This window comes from Ischnura elegans, chromosome 7 (assembly GCF_921293095.1).
Source record: "Ischnura elegans chromosome 7, ioIscEleg1.1, whole genome shotgun sequence".
NCBI lineage: Eukaryota > Metazoa > Arthropoda > Insecta > Odonata > Coenagrionidae > Ischnura > Ischnura elegans.
In genome coordinates this window covers 81,865,100-81,886,827 of record NC_060252.1, presented here as the reverse complement: position 1 = coordinate 81,886,827, position 21,728 = coordinate 81,865,100, and the positions used below count along the sequence as shown (strand labels likewise).

General features: G+C 37.6%; 1 protein-coding gene across 1 annotated transcript; it reads right to left on the bottom strand.

Annotated features, from left to right (window-relative positions):
* Positions 1-7,323: 7,323 nt before the first annotated feature.
* On the bottom strand, positions 7,324-21,395 carry LOC124163026. The gene is made up of 5 exons (XM_046539808.1): positions 20,933-21,395; positions 16,856-20,703; positions 8,180-8,413; positions 7,690-7,892; positions 7,324-7,455 (listed from the first exon to the last, which is right to left on the bottom strand). The coding sequence occupies exons 2-5, from the start codon at positions 18,699-18,701 to the stop codon at positions 7,324-7,326; spliced, it is 2,415 nt and encodes an 804-aa protein (XP_046395764.1). The 5' UTR covers positions 18,702-20,703; positions 20,933-21,395.
* Positions 21,396-21,728: the final 333 nt, after the last annotated feature.

Genomic DNA, 21,728 nt, shown 5'->3' with positions numbered 1-21,728 from the left:
TCATGTTATATAACCCAAATATGAATAGTAGGAAAAATTTCGTCGAGCTAATTATAAAAATATGGAAGATATGATTTTTGGCCAGCTTTTTTCGATTTCAGCCCACTGTGCGGCGGGTGTATAATCTGGCGTCCGCAATCAAAGCCTACATCTGCCATAGCAAAGCGCGTGCATTCTCGTAGTGTTTGTTGCCTAGTGGAAGTCAGTGACACCCCCCCCCCCTCCTCAGGTGTTACAAATTGCTACCTAAATCATTGCAAATATTGTATAGATTTGACAAATAACGCATTATGATTGCAAAACGAACAACAGAAGTGCAATGCGGGCATATCCGCACGAAGAATGTAGGCGCTAAAACCTAAAGTTACGTATTTTCGTTTGTATTTGCAAAATATCGCAGCAAATATATTTTTATTCTTCAAGATCATTGATCAGTATGATCTAGAGTCCGGACTAAGCCGATCCGTATGACCGAGAGTCTTCTGCATTAAGTAGTTATTAATCAAGCTTTATTAGGAAAACTAGGTATTTTTGTTGAAAAAAACGGAACATATGGCATCACAAAATTTAATTCCTAGATTGCCGTAAAAACTTAATAAAATACACGAAATATTAAAAAATTATGACCCGCCGGTGGAGTGCCCCCCCCCAGCATTTGACTCACGAGCCGCCACTGGGTTTAAGGCAAAACTAATACTGGGGTGTCTGGGGGTATGGAATAAGCGGGAAGTGCGTGGGCCCTCCCAAGAAAAATTATAGGATGAATAGTGAGTTTTACAGCTTTCTGAAGGATATTATATATATATCCTTACACTATTCTATAAATAATTTTAATGTAATAAAGTAAAATGGATTTAATTTAAATATTTCTCTGAGCTTTGGGGGGGTTTTATCCCTCAAAACCCCCCTTGCTGCATCAATGGCAGTGAGCATCCTTGATTTTGGAAAGACAACGCTATGGCTGTAGAGGAAGCTCCTGGACGCCGGAATATAGGCAACCCATCGGTCTCTGTATCCTCTGATTTGATAATTAAACAATTATTAGTTAATAGATCAATTTAACCTCTTGACAGCACTCAGCCAGGCCCTTATGCAAGCCAGCTCATTATGCATCTAATGACAGTCAAGAGTCCAAGGCATAACTTTTTTTGTTTGCACCACTACTACTGCTGGGAGGTTGCCCCCTAAATAGCCACCCCCCACCCCTCCCTAACCCTATCCTGGATCCATCACTGTATACAAATGTAACTAATGTATTACAATCCAGGCACTTTCCTTGATTTTCGTGCGACAAATTCAGAGATGATGCCACGTTGACGATTACATATAACAAAAAAACCCTCTTCTCTTCGAATCCCTTCATACATGATGCTTTTTTCTTTTTTCCGTTTTTGTGAGATTTATCTCTATACTGGTGCAGGGCTTATTCTTGGAGGGTGGCCAAGGGCCCAGGCCCATCAGGCCCCCCATTTGATCCGGCCCTGGGTATATTTCCTAATGAGGAGAACAACCGCATAGGAAACCAGTTGTCTCTCAAGTACTCATATTATCTTGCCTTGAAGAAAATTTGGCCGTGGAACCATACTCTTGTCATGAAGACCTTGTCCCGAAGTGGAGACTAAACTATATAAAATTCGGCGATCATGCACTTTTTATTGTATGAATTCTTGTATGATACAACAATCCTTTCTAAAAATATTTGCTTAGGACGAGATTCAAACCAAAAAACTATTTTTCTATGTTAGAAAATCACGATTACTTTTGAATGAACTTTTTCCTTTTTTTAGATCCATGATGAGCGTTGAAAATTATTTTAAAAGTGCACCATAGCATTAGCAAGTGGTATTTTAGTTGCATTGGGTGGAGCAAGTTTGGAATGATTATCGTGTGACAAAGTATGAGGTCATGGGATGAATCAAGGATGAATGGTTGTGCCTTTGAGATGATATTTCTTCCCTTCCAGGATTAGACGGAATATCATAGTTTTTTAAAATAGCGATATTCCTCACTGTGACGAGATTCTAGGATATCCACTTGCTTTATCTTTCTTATTTCATGCGATTTTCAAGATTTTTTTGCGCCAATTCAAAGCGGAACAACAGTAGGCTGGAATACTATTTCTTTTCATCTCAATATTTATCAATATCTTCATCAACTGCGTCCACCTATCCCATACACTGATTGTAAGCCTTTAACAAATTTGGATGAGTAAATTGTATCTACTTTTCATGTCATTTATAAGAACAACTAATGAGGCTTTGAATAAACAGCTGGCCGTTTAAAATTCTGGAACCAACCGGAGCTTCCACTAAATGTCTCGGAGCAATCACCACTCCCATCTTATTTAATATATTCAAATGAAGCCGCAGAATTTGCACAAATAACTGCCTGTGATAGAGGAACATCATTTGACCGTTTATGATAAATCCATGTAATTAGAAGTCTCTTCATTTTTTCACAGCAATGAACTTCGCATACGTGGTGATCGCTTGGCTGAAGTTGGTGTAGCTGATGTCACTGACGTTTTAACTTCGTCTTTATTCAGATCAGGGCCGGTTGAGGCGGTAAGCAAAGGACGCGGCACGTTGGGAGCCAAGCAAAGGAGGGCGCTTAAGCGCTGGTATTCAGGTCCAAAAAATATCACATTCAGTATTTAAGATTAAGCACTTCATTAGTTCACGCTAATATTTAAGTTACGACCCTTACTCTTAAAGTATTTGTATTTATTTTAAAATTTTCAGAGAGAATTCCTGCTAACTCACGGGTTATTTTTGAGGGGGGGCGGAATATTGTTCGTTTACGCTAGAAAAATGTCTAGAACCGGCCCTGAATCAGAATAATAGGTAGTGCGTTGACTGTCGACGTCATGAAGTTAAACTAACGTGCAATATCGCTTTGACACTCTTGATTTTCAAAGCCATTGATCACTTTCAATTTCTCTTCTAGGTTTATACTTTTTGCTTGATAACTTCTTTATATTTCTATCCGCATTCATATTTTCTGCCATTGTTCCTTTGGTTTTTACTCCGTATGGCCATATCAAAATCACCTTCTACTACTGAACAACTGCCGTACTGTATTCCTGAGATGCAGAGGACCTACGACTGCTGGAAGGAATAAAGCCAATGTGTTTGATAATCTCTCTCGGACCCTTTAAGTGTCCTCCCTTACATATACAGTGGGAAGGGTGACTCACACCACAAATTCCTATGATTTTTAGTGTTTTTTTACGTACATTGTTGCGAGAAAAAAAGTCCGAATATAGATTTAACGGATTTTTTTTATTTTTTTTCCGTAATTTCTGCTGGCCTCAGCGTAATTTTGTGATATCGACCACGGAAAGAATTATTATACATGCATTCAATGTCCTCCACTGTATTTAGGTAAGATTTCTGCTTGTGCTACGACTGGTTACCGAGATAAAAATTATAAAATCCTTGAATGTAACCGAAATTTAATTTTTTTTTATTAACACATCCACTTAGAGCTGACCGAATTCCTTTAAACTTTGTAAGAACATGAGGCATTTTATTTGACGTAAGAAAACGTATACTTTTTCAAACTGGTTGTATAGATCCTCCTGGGAAAATTGAAAAGGCGGACATTTCGTACTTTTTCTGGACGGACGTTTGGTTTTTACTCCAATACTCCTTTTTAGGTTCATTGTTGCGAAAATTGTCGACAAAATGGTACTTTTTCCATAATTTCCGCTCTACTCGACGTACCTTTGAGATATCGACAGGAATTATTATCTATGCAGAATACTTCATTTGACGTCAGAAAATGTAAACATTGTTAAACTGGTTAAATCGATTCTCCCGCAAAAAAAATAAAAACTGCGGACGTTCCTCAATTACTCGGAGTTGGGTAATGTAAGATGTAATTACTCGGAGTGGGGTAATGTAACGCAAACACTTTTTACTACTTTGGATTGGTTAATTATTCTCTGAAAATCCAATTTTTGTGTTAAAATAATTCATATTTAATGCAGGTAGTGCCCATTATGCACCTTGAAAAACCCGCCAAATATCAAAATTTTATGATAATATCGGGTTTGCGTTCGTTTTAGGCTTACTTCTCGTAAGTAAAAATCGTATTACATCCGCTGTGCTTGAGGTAAAGAATGAGTAAAATGCTGTCATCGTTTTTTTTCTTGATTTCCATGGTAACTATGAAGACTCATTAGGTGATGAGGATTTAATTCCCACGCAGAGCTATCATGCATTGGTTACCCAATTGTAGGAAAAACATTACCAAATACAGTATCATCTTCCATTACTTCAGAGTTTCAACTTTAGGAATAATTCAAAACTTAAAGCTGCGGAAAGCGACGGACTTCAAATTTTTGTGTCTAACGTCTTTAAATATGGTCAGAAATGCGTAATTGGACTAATTCTTTTTCAAATCTTGTATAATTATTATTTTTTTTTCCTCTTCTATTCTTGACCTTGTTTAATACATGTTATAATATTTCTTGGAGTTTAGGTCAATGTAAAACTCCAAGAAATATTATAAAAAAATATACAAATCTTGTATATCTATTGAGGTACAACATTAACTGCGATAAGTCATCATCTGAGATAAGTTTATCATCTTGAAGCCCACTAGGTGACTCATACTAGCAGCCACCCTCTTGAGGGTGCTACAATGTATACTGTTACATATTAATTAGAAATATTTATGCCAAGATTATGTTGTTTAAAACTCGTTAAGTCTTACCATTTCGCATAACGTTTTTGCATTTTCTAAATTTGTCTTCTCCTTTCATATCTGAAACAATTTAAATGAAGTTAACTAATTGCATGTTTTTCCACTCTTTTTATGCAGGAGTCTATGAAGAAATTCTTTGAAGAAATATTTTATACTGCACTGATTTGTTTGCTAATTTATGTTATTCTTATAAGAGACTGTGCTAATTCCCAATAAATATTATTGTTGCCTTTTTACATTTGCTTTAATTTTTATGCATCTACCTAAGGTAAGCCTACTGTCTACTGTCCTGAGGCCTCGGTGGTTCTTCCCTCCGAATCTTATACCGTAGCCTACGTTATATACATGAATATATATGAATAACGTAGGCTACGCTTATACCACATAAAATATCAAACAAATGAAACTACCCTGTAAGGTGTTAAGCGGAAGAAAGGACTTTTTAGTCTCAACCTCGCCCGAATAAAGGCATCAATAAATCCTAAGAATAAGTTATTTGGTGCGTACCAGTTCCCTGAAAGGAGATAAGCATTTACATCGTACTACGGTGAAAAGCCCAAAATGATAGACTTTCAAAAAGAATGGAGTCGAAAGAGAGCGTGTTGTAGTGATTAGGATTTGGCGGCAATTGCTGAGCAGCCGATGCTAATGTTGTTGGCAAAAGTCTTTCCTAGCAATGATATTTTCCGTGCGGAGTGTGAACTCCATGCTCTATGCACTCAAAACGTCGTTGAAACTCAGCGAAAGATTGGCATTTTAACGTTCGCCATTTGGTCAGTTGGGAGTCTAGCCCCAGCTAGCTCACAAGCTTCCCGAGGCTCAAAAACCCTTCAGTAGGTGAGAAATGGGCATTCTGGGGGAGTCATTGACCCCACTCATCCCACTCCCCCGTGACCTTGAACGTCTAGACTCTCCGCCCAACCCACCCCCACAAAATCGACGAACTCGTCAAGGTTAAAGTGGGACGGGAGGTTCCGCCCAACCCACCCCCACGAAGTCGACGAACCAATCAAGGTTCAAGTGGTGTGGGGAACCTACCATATATAAGCGAGTACAGGAGGATGCGAGCTCATTCGTCGTCACCATGAACACCAGAACAGCCGCTCTGCATAGACATCCCGAGGCTTACCTTGAGGGTACTGAGCTCGTGGTGGAGAGGCAGTCAGATTCGGATACTTACATCATCTACATCCCTCATCGGGGCACAGATTTTGTGCTCACGGTACTTTTTAACGCGGAGTACTGTTGTGTATTCCGACATCAGAACAAGAAAATTGAAGTGGTTGGACAGAAGGTGACTTTCTCCGGCTTCCGAAATGAAGCAGGGGCGATCGTGGAGAGATTTAATGTAACCAGTCAGGATAACATTACCGATCCGGGGAAGCGACGCCTGGCGGAAGAGCAGCGCCCGATCATCTGGTTGGATGTGCACGAGTGCTACCAACCTCAATTCCATTTAAAGGCAAAGGGAGGAGGAGGAGGAATGATTCAAAGTGATTGTGTTGATGGTGCAAAACCTGTGTGTTACACGGACCATATACAATCAAAAGTGAGATACAGTACCACGGACGCTATTATAGGTACTCGTCTGCATGTAATGAAGTTTATACTTAAACTTGAGAAAGATGTGGATATTTATTGAATAAAAAAAACTTACTATTTAAATTGTTGTTGTGATTTATCCTTCAAAAAATAAAAGACCAAGGTAAAAATAAATAGATATTTATTACAATAAATTTTACATAATCATCCACACACGGATGAGTTGGTTATATTATTCACCATATTCACAGTTTCATAGTTCATATCACCACCTCCACTAATGTTATATTGTTCTTGAAATAGTTGAACAGCATGTCTGAGCGCTGACAATCCTCCAGCACTCTCATTTAAGTAATCATACTCTAGTAAATATCCCACAATGCAATCGTACCTTCTCATTTGCACAAAATTGTAAATGATTAAAGAAAACGTGACCAAGAAAAGAAACGGAACAATACAATTTACTATAAAATCTAACATACTTTATTTTTTTCACACCAATCAGCCAGCTTAAAACAATTCTTTCTAGCACACTGCTGATTTCCATCCATATGATTTTCAATTAAACATCCCTCATTTGTAGTTAATCTTTTTAACGAGGGACAACCATAAAGTTCCAGATTGACCACACAAATTCCCTTGGGAAGAAAACGGGTTAAGTAAGACGCCTTTTGCGCACCCTTGGTGAATAGTATTTTGTACTGCTTTGTATAGTTGTACAGTATGCTCTCCAAATCCTGATAATCTACGTCTCCAGAATATTCAGTCAAGCCGTGATAGTTATTTCTCAGCCAGTATGTCTCTTTTGTAGAAAGCAGTCTCGGTGGTAATTTAAATAACCACGTATTACAACATTTATTCTGTACAGCAATGATTGCCAACTCCTTGACGATAAAATCTCCTTTGCTGTCCGAGAATCCTTGAAATTCGATAATGGCGCTCATCGCGATGTATGTTCAACTTACAAGGTTTTTACACCCAATGCCAGGGGTTGAACTTACATCAAGACTCTCTAACTTACAGAACTCTCATTCGTGCCAGAGGTTAAAAAGCCTTTCACTCACACACAGGCTATTCATCAGCCAAACCATATGTTATGAGTGCCATCTCTAATTCAAGTCGTTCAAAATCACAATCTGTGATGTTCTTTGCTAGTTTGGTGGCGAGAAAATGTCTCACTTTGTCACGACCAACCGACAGTTTCTGGAGGAAAAGATCTATTAGCTTGAAGAGTTTCACAAATGCAAACCACTCATCTTCCTTTAAGTTAAAAGTCTTTTTAATAACCAAATGCGTCTTCCCAAAGTAATTTGCATACGTCAAACAGGAAGTTAAAAAATGCTTTTCTCCTTTGTAAAAGAACAAAGCAACATCCTTTTCACAGTTCAAGATACTTTTCCACTCGCTTTGTGAAACAATCACACTTTTCTTTCCAACTTGATTAAATTGCACGACTGATTCAAAGTCACTGCTGGGATCGTATCCAATACACACACTTTTTGTCTTTCCACTGTTCAAGTAATACACAGTTTGAAGCACTAAATTCTTAAAGTCGTGGAATGAAGCAGAAATGGGTTGTTCAACGGGCCTCTTTCTTTTCACCGGTGAAGGTCCTGATGTCTCCGACGTCTGCATGACGACTGATGTATGACAAGCAATGAAACTGCTTAAGAGGAGGAGGATGACGATGGAGGAGGGGTGGGGGAACAGTCATCAGAGCATGGATCAACTTCCGCCTTGAGACGGTTGTACTGAAACCATTGCGCTAATGAATGTGCATCTCTCAATGCGCAGGTACTATTGCGCAACTTGTGACAAGGATTGAGGCAGGAATAGGCAGGAAAGGAGCATTTTTCGGGAGGAGGACAGTGTAATTCTTTCTCGAGAGAGATGAAAGTACGCCCCGTGAGATCGGTCAGGAACTCACACTCTGCTTCAGTGTATGCATAAAGCGCCATTGCACCCTCAGTCAAAGCTTCCAAGGTGGATGAAAGTTCCACGTGAGATATGAATCCCTCGTTAAAGGAAGTCTCATCACGTTGTAGGGGGTCTGCAAAACGAAGTTTCTTTCCTCCAGCCACGAGCTTTCCATGTTTCTTGAAACTGCCCCAAAATAGACGGTTTGAATCTACATCAACTGCTGCAAGCTCCGTCACTCCTCCTTGGTTGAAAGTTATAGATACTACGATCTGCATTCTGAGACTGCTTCTTCTCAAATAATCACCTCCTCCTTCTGCTCATCATATTTATTCGGGAACAGCACCGCTGAGCCCTGGGATGACATTTGGTCCACCTCAGCTGGTTGAAGGTTTGTCGAAACAGCTTCAGGACTCGACAGTCGTTGAGATGAGGGGTGGTGTGATGAAAGTGTCTAAGGAATTTGTGTAGTGGTTGACCTAAAGATTTACTAGCAGTATAGAGACAACAATATTCACCGCAAATATCCGAACGAAAGCTTTGGATTTGAATGTGATTGCAAGTGACTGAGAATGGTTTTAAAAATTTTAAAATGTTTGGGATAAAAGGAGGTAGACCGTACGAATCAAAATATTCGGCCAAATGACTGTGTAAACAGACTGCAACCCAGTGTGAACCCGGCAATGTAGATGGATCTAAATTTATTATGTAAACTCCATTTCGTGGTGATTTCGGTAACCTATCGGATGCGTAAACTCCACGGAATATATTGAGTGGTCTTAGTAACCTGTTGATTTGAATTCCATCCATGACTAAAAGTTTGTGATAATGTTTCTGTTTTTATCAATTTCCAATGTTGCATCATACTCTGAGAAAAGTAAACACGTGACCGTTCTCGATAATTCATTCTCAAACCTCGCTTCTATTCTCACAACTCCTCTATCTCCAAGACTTATATAATTCTCGTTTCCAGAATCATCAGGTGTTAAATCAAAAATTAGCATAAAATAACCGTGTCCAAACATGTCGTAAGTGATTTGATTACCTCTATTGTAATGCTTAATACCACTGCCTGAGAATATCGTATCATACGCACGTGCCCAATACTTTTTACTTGAAAAATTGCATTGTAATCCCTCGGAAGGAATTTGCACACCGTTCACAAAGAGGGAAAAATTCTCGAGCGAATAGTGAGAGAGAGCAAATGGATTCTTATTCAAACCTCCAGCGTAAGCTTCATTATCCACCATTGCAAAAATAATTGTATTAGGTATTCGACCCACGATTGCATTGTCGAGGCTCAAAGTTCGCCCACCGGAAGGAACGGTAAAAGTTTTCAACTCGGTACGTTTGTAGTGATATTTCGCATTATTACTGGCTAAAATTTTATTGTGTGCAACTAAAATGGATGGGTTGATATCGAAATGTTGAACGTATAAAGTTGCGTCTAAAATCTTCAATAGCCCATCTCCGCCCATAAGATAAAAAGCATGATTAGATAACAATAGTCTTATACCGATATCCACTCGATCCAGCATCAGTTCGGATTGATTGAATACATCAACATGCAATTTACCATACAACTCTACCTCGGCACTATTATTGAACCACTCCTTACGCTTGCTAAAACCTGCATTTGAGGCATCTGTCTTATTGATGTCATCCCCCGTATCCAGTTCCCAACCCACATTTCGCAAATGTGTTCTGCTCGCATCAGTACCATAATTCAAAGAATTTTCCAAGTAGCTCCTATAATGGTAATTATCCTCCGACGGAGTGACCAACGTCCCATTGAAATAAACGTTACACTGTTCGAAGAGAGAGTGCAAAATATTGTTAACTACTCCTGGCTGATTCGTGTCAGAACTAGCGTAATCATTCCCGTCTTTTTTACAAAGTTTCACTTTAAGTCTTAGATATATGCTATTCAAATCCTTGTACGCATCCCCAGAGTCTTTGATAAGGAATTCTATGACAGACCGATTATCTAGCGAAGAAATGGGCTTATAGGATACGAGTCTTTTTGCTAAGATGTTATTTTGGACGGGAGGATTGGGTTGAAATAAATCCAACGAAGACAGCATGTGCTCAGCCATTATCGTGAAAAGATATCTCCTCCTCCAGCGACCTTCTTTCCTCCTCGCCTTCTCGATGACTGTTGCTTTTTACGTCCACCGCTATGTTTTATTTTATTAAGCCTTGGACGTTTCGCGATTCTCAACCCGCCTCCAGACATGCCTTTTATCTTTTCCTCAGCCTTTCGTTTCAAGTTCTGACCAGCCTCGTTTATTCTACTGCGCAGTATCTCCTTAACCGGTTTCGTTCCAAGGTCTCCGAGAGCTGCTGCCCCAGCGCTCGCGGCTTCCTTACCAACAGTCTTAAGCCCACTAAAAAGCAAAGGTTTCGCGAATCGCCAGAGACCAGCGAGGAAACTCCCGATACCCCTCCCCTTTTGCACCCTAAAAGAGGCTCTATACAAAGGCCCAATCTCTCCCCCCACCTGCTTGGAATAATAGCTGTAATATCGATCCATCGTCGGTGCCATCTCGTCGTAAAATGATGCACTAATGTAAATCAATTCTTTTTTATAAAGTGTAACACCACTATAGAGCTTTGCTCCCCACTATGAAAAGAAATCGCTTCTCCGAGTTTATCACTCAATAGAATTTCCACACTCTCGATATTGTTTTTCTCGACGGGGTAATAGTAAATAGGGTTGAATGTTTGATATTCTCCAATTTTCGAATTCAAGATGCGGATGCAACGACTCACAGTGTCTCCGACTAGTTGAGGTTTCACTATATCTGTGTAAACGTAAAGATTTTTTGAGGAGTTTGTAATACCTCTTTTTTCTCTTTTTCCTATATTATCCTTAGCGCTAATCTCTGCTCTTGCCCCATCAACGATTTCAGCTAGCTCATCATCTGTCAACGTTGAATCTTTAAATGATAATCTAATAAGAACAGCTGATAATAACAATAGGTCATTTTTTATCTTTTCCTTGCCTTTTCCACTAAAGCCTGACAAAGTTCTATTGAATAAGCTGGTAAACGATTCATACGTTCCTGGAGACAATGAGTATTTTACTCCGCTCGCTGAAATTTGCACAGACCGTGGTAATATGCGTTCATCAACTCCAACCTGATTAATCCTTACACTCAATCTATCAATATAGCGCATTACTTCATTTGAAATGTAAGTTTGTTTTCGTGCGCTGGAGGCAATGTATGGCCTTGCAAATGCCACCGCAATGCTGTCATAAGTACCAATGGGAATTGTAAAGTATGAATCATCTTGAAGTTTCACATTTATAACTTCTTTATCCCCTCGAACTAATCCCTCTTCAGTCCGGGTCCTATTATCCTTAGGAGTCAATTCGTCTGCTCCGCGAGAAGCTGGGGTAAAGTTATCGATAACGGTAGGTGTGTCTTCGGGAGCTTTTTTTACCTCAATAGGAGGAATAGAAATTTCAGCAGGTGTATCTTCGGGGGCTTTATTTACCTCAATAGATGGAATGGAAATCTCAGCAAGACCTACATACCACTCGTTATTGTCTAAATCGATGCGATGACTCAACTTTGTACGATAATGAGCTATCGTATTTCTCGGGAAAAAATCCCTCGAGCTGTCGCTGGGGAGTGTGAGATAAAATTCATTCATACCTTATGAACGGAAGAAGCACGAATCCACGAGTTAAAAGACGATGGGTATCCGTCCCACTTGATAAAGTACTCTAAATTAGAACCACTCCCCCGACGTCTCAAAATTTTCTCAATCCTGTACTCCGTGTCGGGAGACACGTTGACTTTTACTAATTCCTCTGCATAGAAACCTCCTTTTATATCCTCCCCGTTCAAATCTTTCAATTCATACGTCGGTATTGGTTTTGCTCGATCAATGTTTGAAACTTGAAATATCTCCTTAGTATAATTTGGTGTGTATCCTTTGGCGAACGGAAGCCTCTCTTTGCTGATTCTCACGTAATCATCCTTATTGAATGTTACATTCACCTTTCTTAAGCTTTTTCTCCGACTGACAATGACAAATGCATTTTTTGCATTCACTTGAGATGGAGCTACCCCGATACGTGAATGGCTGCTATCATTATATGATCTAATGAGTTTCTGAAGCACATCGATATATTTATAAGTTGCGTATTTTGTAAAATATTTATACATTTTTGTCTTGAGAGTTCTATTAAAGCGTTCCACGAGGCTAGCCTTAATTTCGGGATTATTAGTAGTGTAAAACTTTACTCCTTGATTCGAGAGAAAACTTTTAAACTTGCTATTAACAAATTCCCCTCCCTTATCGCTCTGAATTTTCAATGGTTTGCGTTCGCGAAATATGACCTTAAATGCTTCTATAATTTCCTCTGGTCTTTTTGACTTGAGAGGACTTGCCCACGCATAGCGGGAAAATATGTCTATTACGGTTAAAATGTAACAGAACCCATTGTTGTATTTTTTCAAACTTCTCAAATCATTTAAATCACATTGCCAACACTCATCTATGTAGTTTACTTCGTAACGGTTTCTAACAAACTTTTTTCTCGCCGGCTTGTGACGCGTGTACGCTTCTTGAGATTCCAACCACTCGCGAATTGTTTTTATCGGGATCCCAGTCGCTTTATTTAATTTGTGTTCTGTGGAAAAACCAGCAGGATGTGCGGGATTGTTGTACACGCTAGCTAATACGTCGTGTCCCACTCTTCCCCGAACATTTTTGGTACCCTTTTTCGCTTGCTTCGCCTTGGAATTGATCTCGGAGATGTCCATCGCTCCTTTGGAGATATTCTTTGCGCCCTTGGAGGTGTGCTTGGCTCCCTTGGAGGTGTGCTTGGCTCTCTTGGAGTTGCTATTATCCGCTTCATTTTTTTCGGTGGAGAATCGCTTTCGATTTGTTCCTTTATTCGTGCCCATGTCGAATCTAACTCTGAATTTGTCCTCTTAATTTCGTCTAACCGCCTTCTCATTGCATTGCTACCCTCAACTACTTGTGTTGGTGGTGTGTGTTTCACTATTGGAACGTGTATGGGGGATTTAAAGTCTGACACTGAGTCGAGATATTTATCGAGTATCCTTTTATACAAATGCCACTTGTCAATATCCTTGAGCCTTTTACTCGCTAACACAAGTTTCATTTCCTTATCCAATTTACTCAGCCTAGCCTTTGCACGACTTCGATCAAAGACTTCGGGACTCACTACGAGCATTTTATGCAAACTCATTTTCCCAGCAGGCTACCGATCACACCGCTTAAAATCGAACCCAGTAGTAATGGCAAAAAGCCTCCTTTTTGTACGAGAAGCGCTCGTTTTCTTTTTACACTCGTCCCCCGTTCAACCAACTTTCTCAGTGTGTTACGATGCTTGGATAATTTTCGTTTCAATCGCTTATCGATCTTATGATTTCCGTTTAGAGTATTGAGGCAACAATCGCAAATTGTTTTAATCAACTCCTCGTCCGAGCTATTCAATATGGCAGTACGTAATTTAGGCTTTGCAGACTTTAGGACGTGGAGCAAGTGTTTATTGTTCTTCAATCTTTTCATCGCGTTGGGGCATGTAAATGACAGTGGCCCCGTCTTGGGGAAAAATTTTGGTTCTAAAGCGGAATCTGTCGTCCGTGTCCTGACCAAGATCTAGAACCAAATAACCGAATGGTTCTTGCGTAACTTGCTTATATACCCTCTCCAATTCCCCCGATTTTTCCGGATAGACCTGCCTAGCTAAATGACCAAATTGTAACTTATCTCTGGGGTTTTTGAACGCGACAATATACTTTGTATTCAATGATATATTTCTCGATTGTGGGCTCTGATAGAAAATATTCTGCGTGATCAAAAACACTGAAATGTTAAAGTGATGTGAACCTCTGGTGAATAATTTACACACATCTTTGCTGTAGGCTCCCTCGCTCATCAAGTCATCGATTATGTATAATGTTGGATTGCCACCAAATTCTTCAAAAGGTGGTATTTCGGAGAAAAAGTGAACAGGTAATCGAATTTTAGGCTCACTTCCTGGAGCACAGCACCAAATTATCTTACGTATGGGACTATCTAACATATAGTTCAAGTTCTCTAAAAACCTTGTTACGAATGTGGTCTTCCCACATCCTGACGGACCTGCACAAATGCATGTAAAAGGATGTTTCCATGTTAACGTCATGATTAACACTGGAAATTTTTTATTACTTTTTTATCATTTATAAAACTTTTACGAAGAAAAAAAAAGTCAAAATATTGATTAATATCGAAAATTTCTTAGAGCGACGTCCTCTAAATCGAAATATACCTCGTTTGGTAAACTCTGATATACGTCATCGCACATTACCGTTTCAATTTGACATTGAACATTCGGTTTAATGCGATGACGCACGATAGGTTCGTCACTCTCCATTATCCTTTTATATGCTACATCGAATATATTATTACAAATATATTCGATGCAGAGGTGATACAAGGTTTTTGGATTATTGCTATTCATTGTGTGCGTGTGTGTTAATACTGAAAATAAAAAGTAAAAAAATTACACATGATGATGTTATAAGTAACACAAAAATGTTTTTATCATATTTAAACTAGTTCTATCAATTTCAAGTGTTACCAAACGCCTCATCATGTGTACGTTTTTGAGGAATTCTATAATGCCCCCAAGCAAGAGTATTGATACCATCCTCACAGATGTATCTTTTATCATCAAATGGGTTTAAAGCGACTTTATTCATTTCTAATGTAAATATCTTATGTTTCCTACTTCTAATTACGTTCATTTTTCGAAATTCTGTCAAATTTTCGTATAAACATTTTGAATAATCATTAAAAGATAAGCATTTATTTATTACACATTTTGTTATACCTTTAGCTTTCTTTTTCTCCTTACTCCCGTCAACCTTGAAAGAATAAAGTTTACTTCTGAGACCAATAAAATGAGTCATAATATTTCCATCACATTCATCTTTAAATTTCCCCAACACCTTTTTATTTATTATTGAGTAACAAGGATGATCTTTGGAATAGTTTGACGTATCGAAAGATTCTAAATTTTCTAGTATATTTTTATATACATCATCTGTTTTTATTTCGTAAATAAAGCTGTCAGTATCCATGTAAGATAACTTGATGTTTTTATCATATTTGGGTAGCATTTCATGATAATGAAAATTATACATCAACGTCTTACTTAATTCTAATACACTAAATCCAGTAGAAATTGGTTTGTTCATTTTAATGCTTGTCCTTCTGAGGTGAACTGCTGCCAGTGACTTACTAAAGATTGTTCGATCCAAAAATTCAGATTTTGATATTAGTTTATCTAATCTTTTTTCGCTTGTTACTAATTCTAATCGAATTCTTTTTCTAACATCTTCCATCATTTTCCCGTATATTGCATTAGAAAGCAATTTGTAAAAATCTCTGTCAAAATCGTTGGATGCTGATTTTCTTTTTTCAGTATTTAGATCAATATATGACTTTAACCACGGTGATTGATTGAATTCAATTACTCGATGTACTTTAAGGAGTTTCATGCCTAGGGAAAGAGCCTGCTTAAGGTTTACATAATGAATTATATATTTAGTTTTATTTTCTAGTGTTGTTAAAAGTTTTTTATGCTTTCCACCGGGAGGAATTTTGTTTTCCGGACAAAGAGGTAGATCATTATGATTATCATGAAGAGAATCTGGATATGACAAATCAACCTCTAAAATGTATCCCACTTGACTATCATCTGGAATGTTTTTAACGATCAGATTATTTATTTCCTTGTCAGTTAACCACCTAAACTTTGAGTGAGGAAGTGGTCTTGACAATGCCCATCCATACAAGTTATTAGCATCTAGGTATATTAAATAATTAGATTCACAATCAGATTTAAAATTAGTCATATACCTATTGTTAGCCTCGCAGTATCTTTTAGAACACTGTGATATTCCACCTCGAATACCTTTCTCAATCATAAACAACATATCATAATCAGTTAAAAGTTCCAATTCGATGTCTGTATACTTTAGCATTGCGTCGAAACTTAAGCCTGGAGTAGTATAGTACCATGATGGATCAAGTTTATATGTGTCAATACATATGTTTCTAAAGTTTTCAAAGACATCTGCAAGAAGAGTTACGTCACTTTTTAGGTATACATCACTATAATCACCTAGCGTTTTACACTTAAAGGAAGACCATACATTCAATGCATGTGTGTAATCATCGTCTGATATACATTCATCAGTTAATCTGTTATAAAATTTTTCTTTACTCGGTAGAAAACAATCATCAAGTCTCTCAACACAATTGGTGTAATCATATGGATATACACCTTTTCGCGTAATTATATGAGCTAAATCACCAAATATTTCATTTGTGAATTTAAATTTTCTCAAGTTAGATACAAGTGTAGCTAATGATGCAGACATAAATCGAAACGTATCAACGAATCGAATTTTAAATTTTTTTTCTATTTTTTTTGCAAAAGAAATGTATTTTTCCTCAGTGCTTGGTATTACAAATATTTCTCTCTCATCATAGGCTAGCTCACGTACAATGAAATGACCATCGTAGGCTGACAAATTGTGTATAAATATGGGTAAAAAGTCTGGCATTTTATACTTTAAGTTACATAGTTTATGTGCTGGACCGCGATACCTTCCTGTCAAATGGTCATGATCTTTGACCCTATCTTTACCTAACTCTTTCTCACAAATGTGACAATTCACTGAGGTAAGAAATATACTTTCTTCTTCCTCAGTCAGCGGATTTATTGGGATAGTGTTCTTATATATTTCATAAATTTTCACTGCTTCGTCTTTTATTCTGTTAATGAATACTCGTGCTGCATATGGTCCTCGATATAAAATCGGTTTTTGACAACCATCTGGTGTAACTAACATATAACAGAAACTAAATGGTTCATGCGTTTGAATAACATTCGTAAAGGATTCCTTTGGTGAAGGATTACAAGTGCTAACATCCTTTAAAAGACATTCAAAGTCTGCATAGATTACATAGGGTATGCGAAAAAAACGATTCAAATTTGTAAATTTTAAAATTTTGTTTTCTTCATCTGGCATTATAACTTTACTAGGCACACCTGTTCCCTTACAGAGAGCTTTATGTTCCATAAATTTTGTCATATCCCTAAAATGTATAAAGCAACGTTTGCAAATACTTATACTGTGGTGATGTTTTGTAATTTGCGATTTAATCAATTTATTGAAATTTTTAACCCAGCAATAATGTCCTGTCTTATCGTTTGTGATGTATAGCAAATCACGATGATCATCTAATTCTTCATCAACTATTTTCATTGGATACACATTGTTCTTTTCATCTAAACCAAAGAGATTAATTGAAATATTATTCATCCTCTCAAACTTGATGATGTCCTTTGGATCAACCGGATACTTGATACAATCCCAATTATATGCGTTTCGAAATTCATTATTATTGTAATTCCAAACAAGATTTGGATGATCTATAATGTTTTTGGACCAAATAGCATACTTAAAACAATAACGATCATTATTCTTTACATTTACAACTGATTTAGTATTTTTTATTTTAGCCGGTAATTCAATATATGTAGATCCGCGAAGTGGATTATATTTATTAATGCGTAATTCCAAACCAATCACTTCAGAAAGTGACCAACCAGAGCCTTTGGCTTGGAATTCAGATTTTTCCTTTAGTATTTTGGAAAACGCTTCATCTATTATTTCATCAATCATATCGATAAGTAAAACACGTGTATTAGGTGTTTTAAATGCCGTGTCAAGTTCTTCCTTTTCATTCTTACGAAATTTACAGATTAACACCAAATTAAATTTAATTGAATTGTTTTCAATAACTCCTTCGTTAAGTTTTTCAAATAATTTTTGTTTAATATCGTTTAGAAATGAAATAACATCTATACTGCTATTTTGCTCTGGTGTTATCCAAAACGTTTTAAGTCTGGACCGAATTGCGGATTGTATTTGATTAAAACCTCTACCAAGTTGAACTGTAACATAATGCCTATGCTCATTGGTGTTCTCATGAGGCATAGCCTCATCAATGCTGTAGAAGGTTTCACAATAAGTACAATATCGTCGACCTTTCAAAATGTCTAATCTAGCTTTTAAATTTCTGAAAGTTTCCAAATCATTAATTACATCGTTTTCAAAAATTATTCTTTCATTTATGCGTGTTAAGGCAAACTCAATTTCTTCTTCCGTATTATAGACCCCAGCTTGAAAATAATTAAGAATTTCCTCATTGTTTAACGATTGAGTAAGATTGTGTATATGGTTGGTTGTGTTATCGTGCGGTAATTCATCACTTAAGCAATAATACTCTTCGCAAGTTCTACAATATTGTCTGTTTTTAAAATTATCTATTAAGTTTTTCATATTTTGATAAGTTATTTTATCATCTATAGAATCATTATTAAATATTACATTATTGTGAATATCATTATGCGCTTGAATTAATTCCTCAATTGAATGGAAGAAACCAGAATTAAATTGATTAAAAATTTCTTGATTGGTTGACATTTTTTGTTTGCGTTTAGGTATGTTTGAATGTGAAACAGCCTGAAATAAGAATATTGCTATATATTATAACTGATGAGTATAACTTTCTAAATATATGGAAATTGATGGTTGTGTTCATAACGATCATTGTCACAATCAAAACCCATTTCGAATAAATATGCTTCTTCCTCCAAAATAACATGATATGTCACTAGATTGAATATATGTCTTGGTAAAGACTGGCAAAAAATCATAATGATATTATCTGTATTGTTCTGTACTACTCTATGAAAAACATATCCTTGTGTATCTTCATTGTTTGTGATACTATATGATTGTCTAACAATAACTTTCGATATTTTTTCCAAGCATAAATGAAACAATGTATTCATTGTAAATGTGATCTTTTTTAAGTTTACTGCAATGGAAAAGTAAAACATATCAAAATGTGTTTACTATTTCTTTCTCAATTAATATATATATCTGAATGGGAAGAACATTTAAGTAATATTTCAAGATCAATTTAATGTTATTCATCAAGAGAATATTATGTGAAATTTGGCTACAGCTTAAAGGAAGTGCAAAATTCGTTTTCATTTCTGCAAAATATATTATACTGTCTGTAATTTGTTGAATACATAATAAACGTAACGACTTCATAATTGCTTACCTCTAGTAGTGCGAAGAGACTGAAGAATAGGTACTGGACCAAGAAGCAAAATGGTGCACTCTGCTACAAAATGCGGTACTGATGTGTGACACAAGTAGCGTGAACATAGAGAACAACGTTTCTCTTGAGAAGCAAGGAGATGAAGAACTATGATCTGCACGCTAATCGTTAAAAATCAGAACTGTACTTTCCTTTGGAAACGCTGCTGTATTTATAAACGCATCCGATGTTAAAAAATAAAAATTTCTGGAGAGATGGAGTGTGGGTACATCATCCAGTTAAGACTTGATTCGCTCTCCAAGGAGGCTGGTGTATGCAACGTGATGTGGGAAAAGTTCAAGGCTAATGGGTGGAGGCGCTTTGCTCGGAGCGAAGACATGCTTGAAGGTGAACTTGAGGTGAACAGACTATGAACGCTGGAGCAGGTGGCTGACGTGAGAAAATGATAATAAATTTAAAGAAGGAATTTTCAAAGCTAAAGTGAATGCATGCTCCAAGGAGAAATTGAGGACGAGTATAATTCAAGGAGAGTCGAGCAGGTGTACGTGATGTGAAAAAGCTCAAGGCTAACTGGCTGCAGACGCTTCGCTTGAAAGGTTAACACATCTCCAAGGAGAAATTGAGGACGAGTATAATTCAAGGAGAGTCGAGCAGGTGTACGTGATGTGAAAAAGCTCAAGGCTAACTGGCTGCAGACGCTTCGCTTGAAAGGTTAACACATCTCCAAGGAGAAATTGAGGACGAGTATAATTCAAGGAGAGTCGAGCAGGTGTACGTGATGTGAAAAAGCTCAAGGCTAACTGGCTGAGGACGCTTCGCTTTAAAGGTTAACACACGCTCCAAGGAGAATCGGACTTGAGATAAAAAATGAAATAGCACTTACCTTACCGCGAACAGGGGAGTGGGATGAGGGTGAAGTGTGGTGTGAGTTGCCCGAAGATTTTGTATATAAGACGATCCTTTTCGAGGTTGCATCACAGCGTCTTACCGTCGTCCTCACCGTCGTGGTACACCTTGCAGTTTGCCTTAGACCGTCGTCACCGCAACTCCAAGCCTGCTTTCGCCGCACTTCCAGCCTGCAATTGTTCTCATCATCGTCGTACACCTTGCAGTTTGCCTTAGACCGTCGTCACCGCAACTCCAAGCCTGCTTTCGCCGCACTTCCAGCCTGCAATTGTTCTCATCATCGTCGTACACCTTGCAGTTTGCCTTAGACCGTCGTCACCGCAACTCCAAGCCTGCTTTCGCCGCACTTCCAGCCTGCAATTGTTCTCATCATCGTCGTACACCTTGCAGTTGACTTCTACCATTGCCGCAGTTGATTCCTGCAATCCAATCCATAGTTCCAGCCTTCTAAATTGTAAGTAAGAAAATATTATTAATATCATTCATATGAGAATCATACAGATGTAATAGATTGACAATACATCAAGTTTCAAGTAAAAATGATAATATGATAATTCTTAAAAATACTTACTGAGATACAATATTACATTCAAACTTATGCTTTATTTTATAGACCATGAATACTAAACCGACGACTACCACCACTGCTGCTGGTACCTCACATGAACTGACTTACGCGACCGTGACGTCCCGTAAGGGTAGCAGCAGAGCAGCAGCAGCATCCGCCTCCACTGCCGGATCATCATCCTCCGTCATCTCGCCAGTGTTTGCATCGCTGATGAGATGTCAGGAGGAAAATTTGTGTGTGAAGAAGGAGAAGCTGGTAAAACAAATGAGATATCCGGTGGAAAGTTTAGAGAGCATAAACACGCAATACGGTGATGCACTAGTGGCACATTTTCTGTTCGATGGGAGGAAGAGGAAGCTCTTCCTCCCAAAATACTTTAAACTAACAAAAAAGGAGATAAGTGAATACAACTACTTTGAAGAGAAATTTTCAATTTACCTAGATGTGGATAATATCATTAAAATTGAAAATTGAAAAATAAAGATAACTTAAGTGATTGATTCTTGTCTTATTCATCAACAATGTAACCCTCAAATTTTCTCCTCGGATTTGGAAAAATATAAAAAATGCAAAAAAAAAAATCAAAAAAAAAAAAAAATTTCAAAAAAAAAAATTTCAAAAAAAAATTTTTCAAAAAAAATTTTTTATATTATTCCTAGACCTAGACCTAGACCTAGACCTAGACCTAGGCTAGACCATGGCTACACCATGGCTAGATACGAGTTATTCTATGGTTGATATTATCGGTCAACGTTAAGGGGAGGTTAAGGAATCATTTCTGCTATCCCTACACAGTCTGGGATTGAACTATACAAGCTGTATATATTTTGTCAACCTTTATGAGTATAGGTTAAGTATTTTATAGCATTCACTTAGCTAGCATAGCATATAGATCCGTTCATCA

What these genes read in the sequence shown, in the direction of transcription:
- LOC124163026 (XM_046539808.1), bottom strand. Translation starts at nt 18,701, where the DNA reads ATGTCAACCAATCAAGAAATTTTTAATCAATTTAATTCTGGTTTCTTC. An exon ending in TGCATACACTGAAGCAGAGT is followed by an intron (nt 7,893 to 8,179) that starts GTGAGTTCCTGA and finishes GTCATACATCAG; the next exon opens with TCGTCATGCAGACGTCGGAG. An exon ending in CAGTCGTGCAATTTAATCAA is followed by an intron (nt 7,456 to 7,689) that starts GTTGGAAAGAAA and finishes CTTTTCCTCCAG; the next exon opens with AAACTGTCGGTTGGTCGTGA.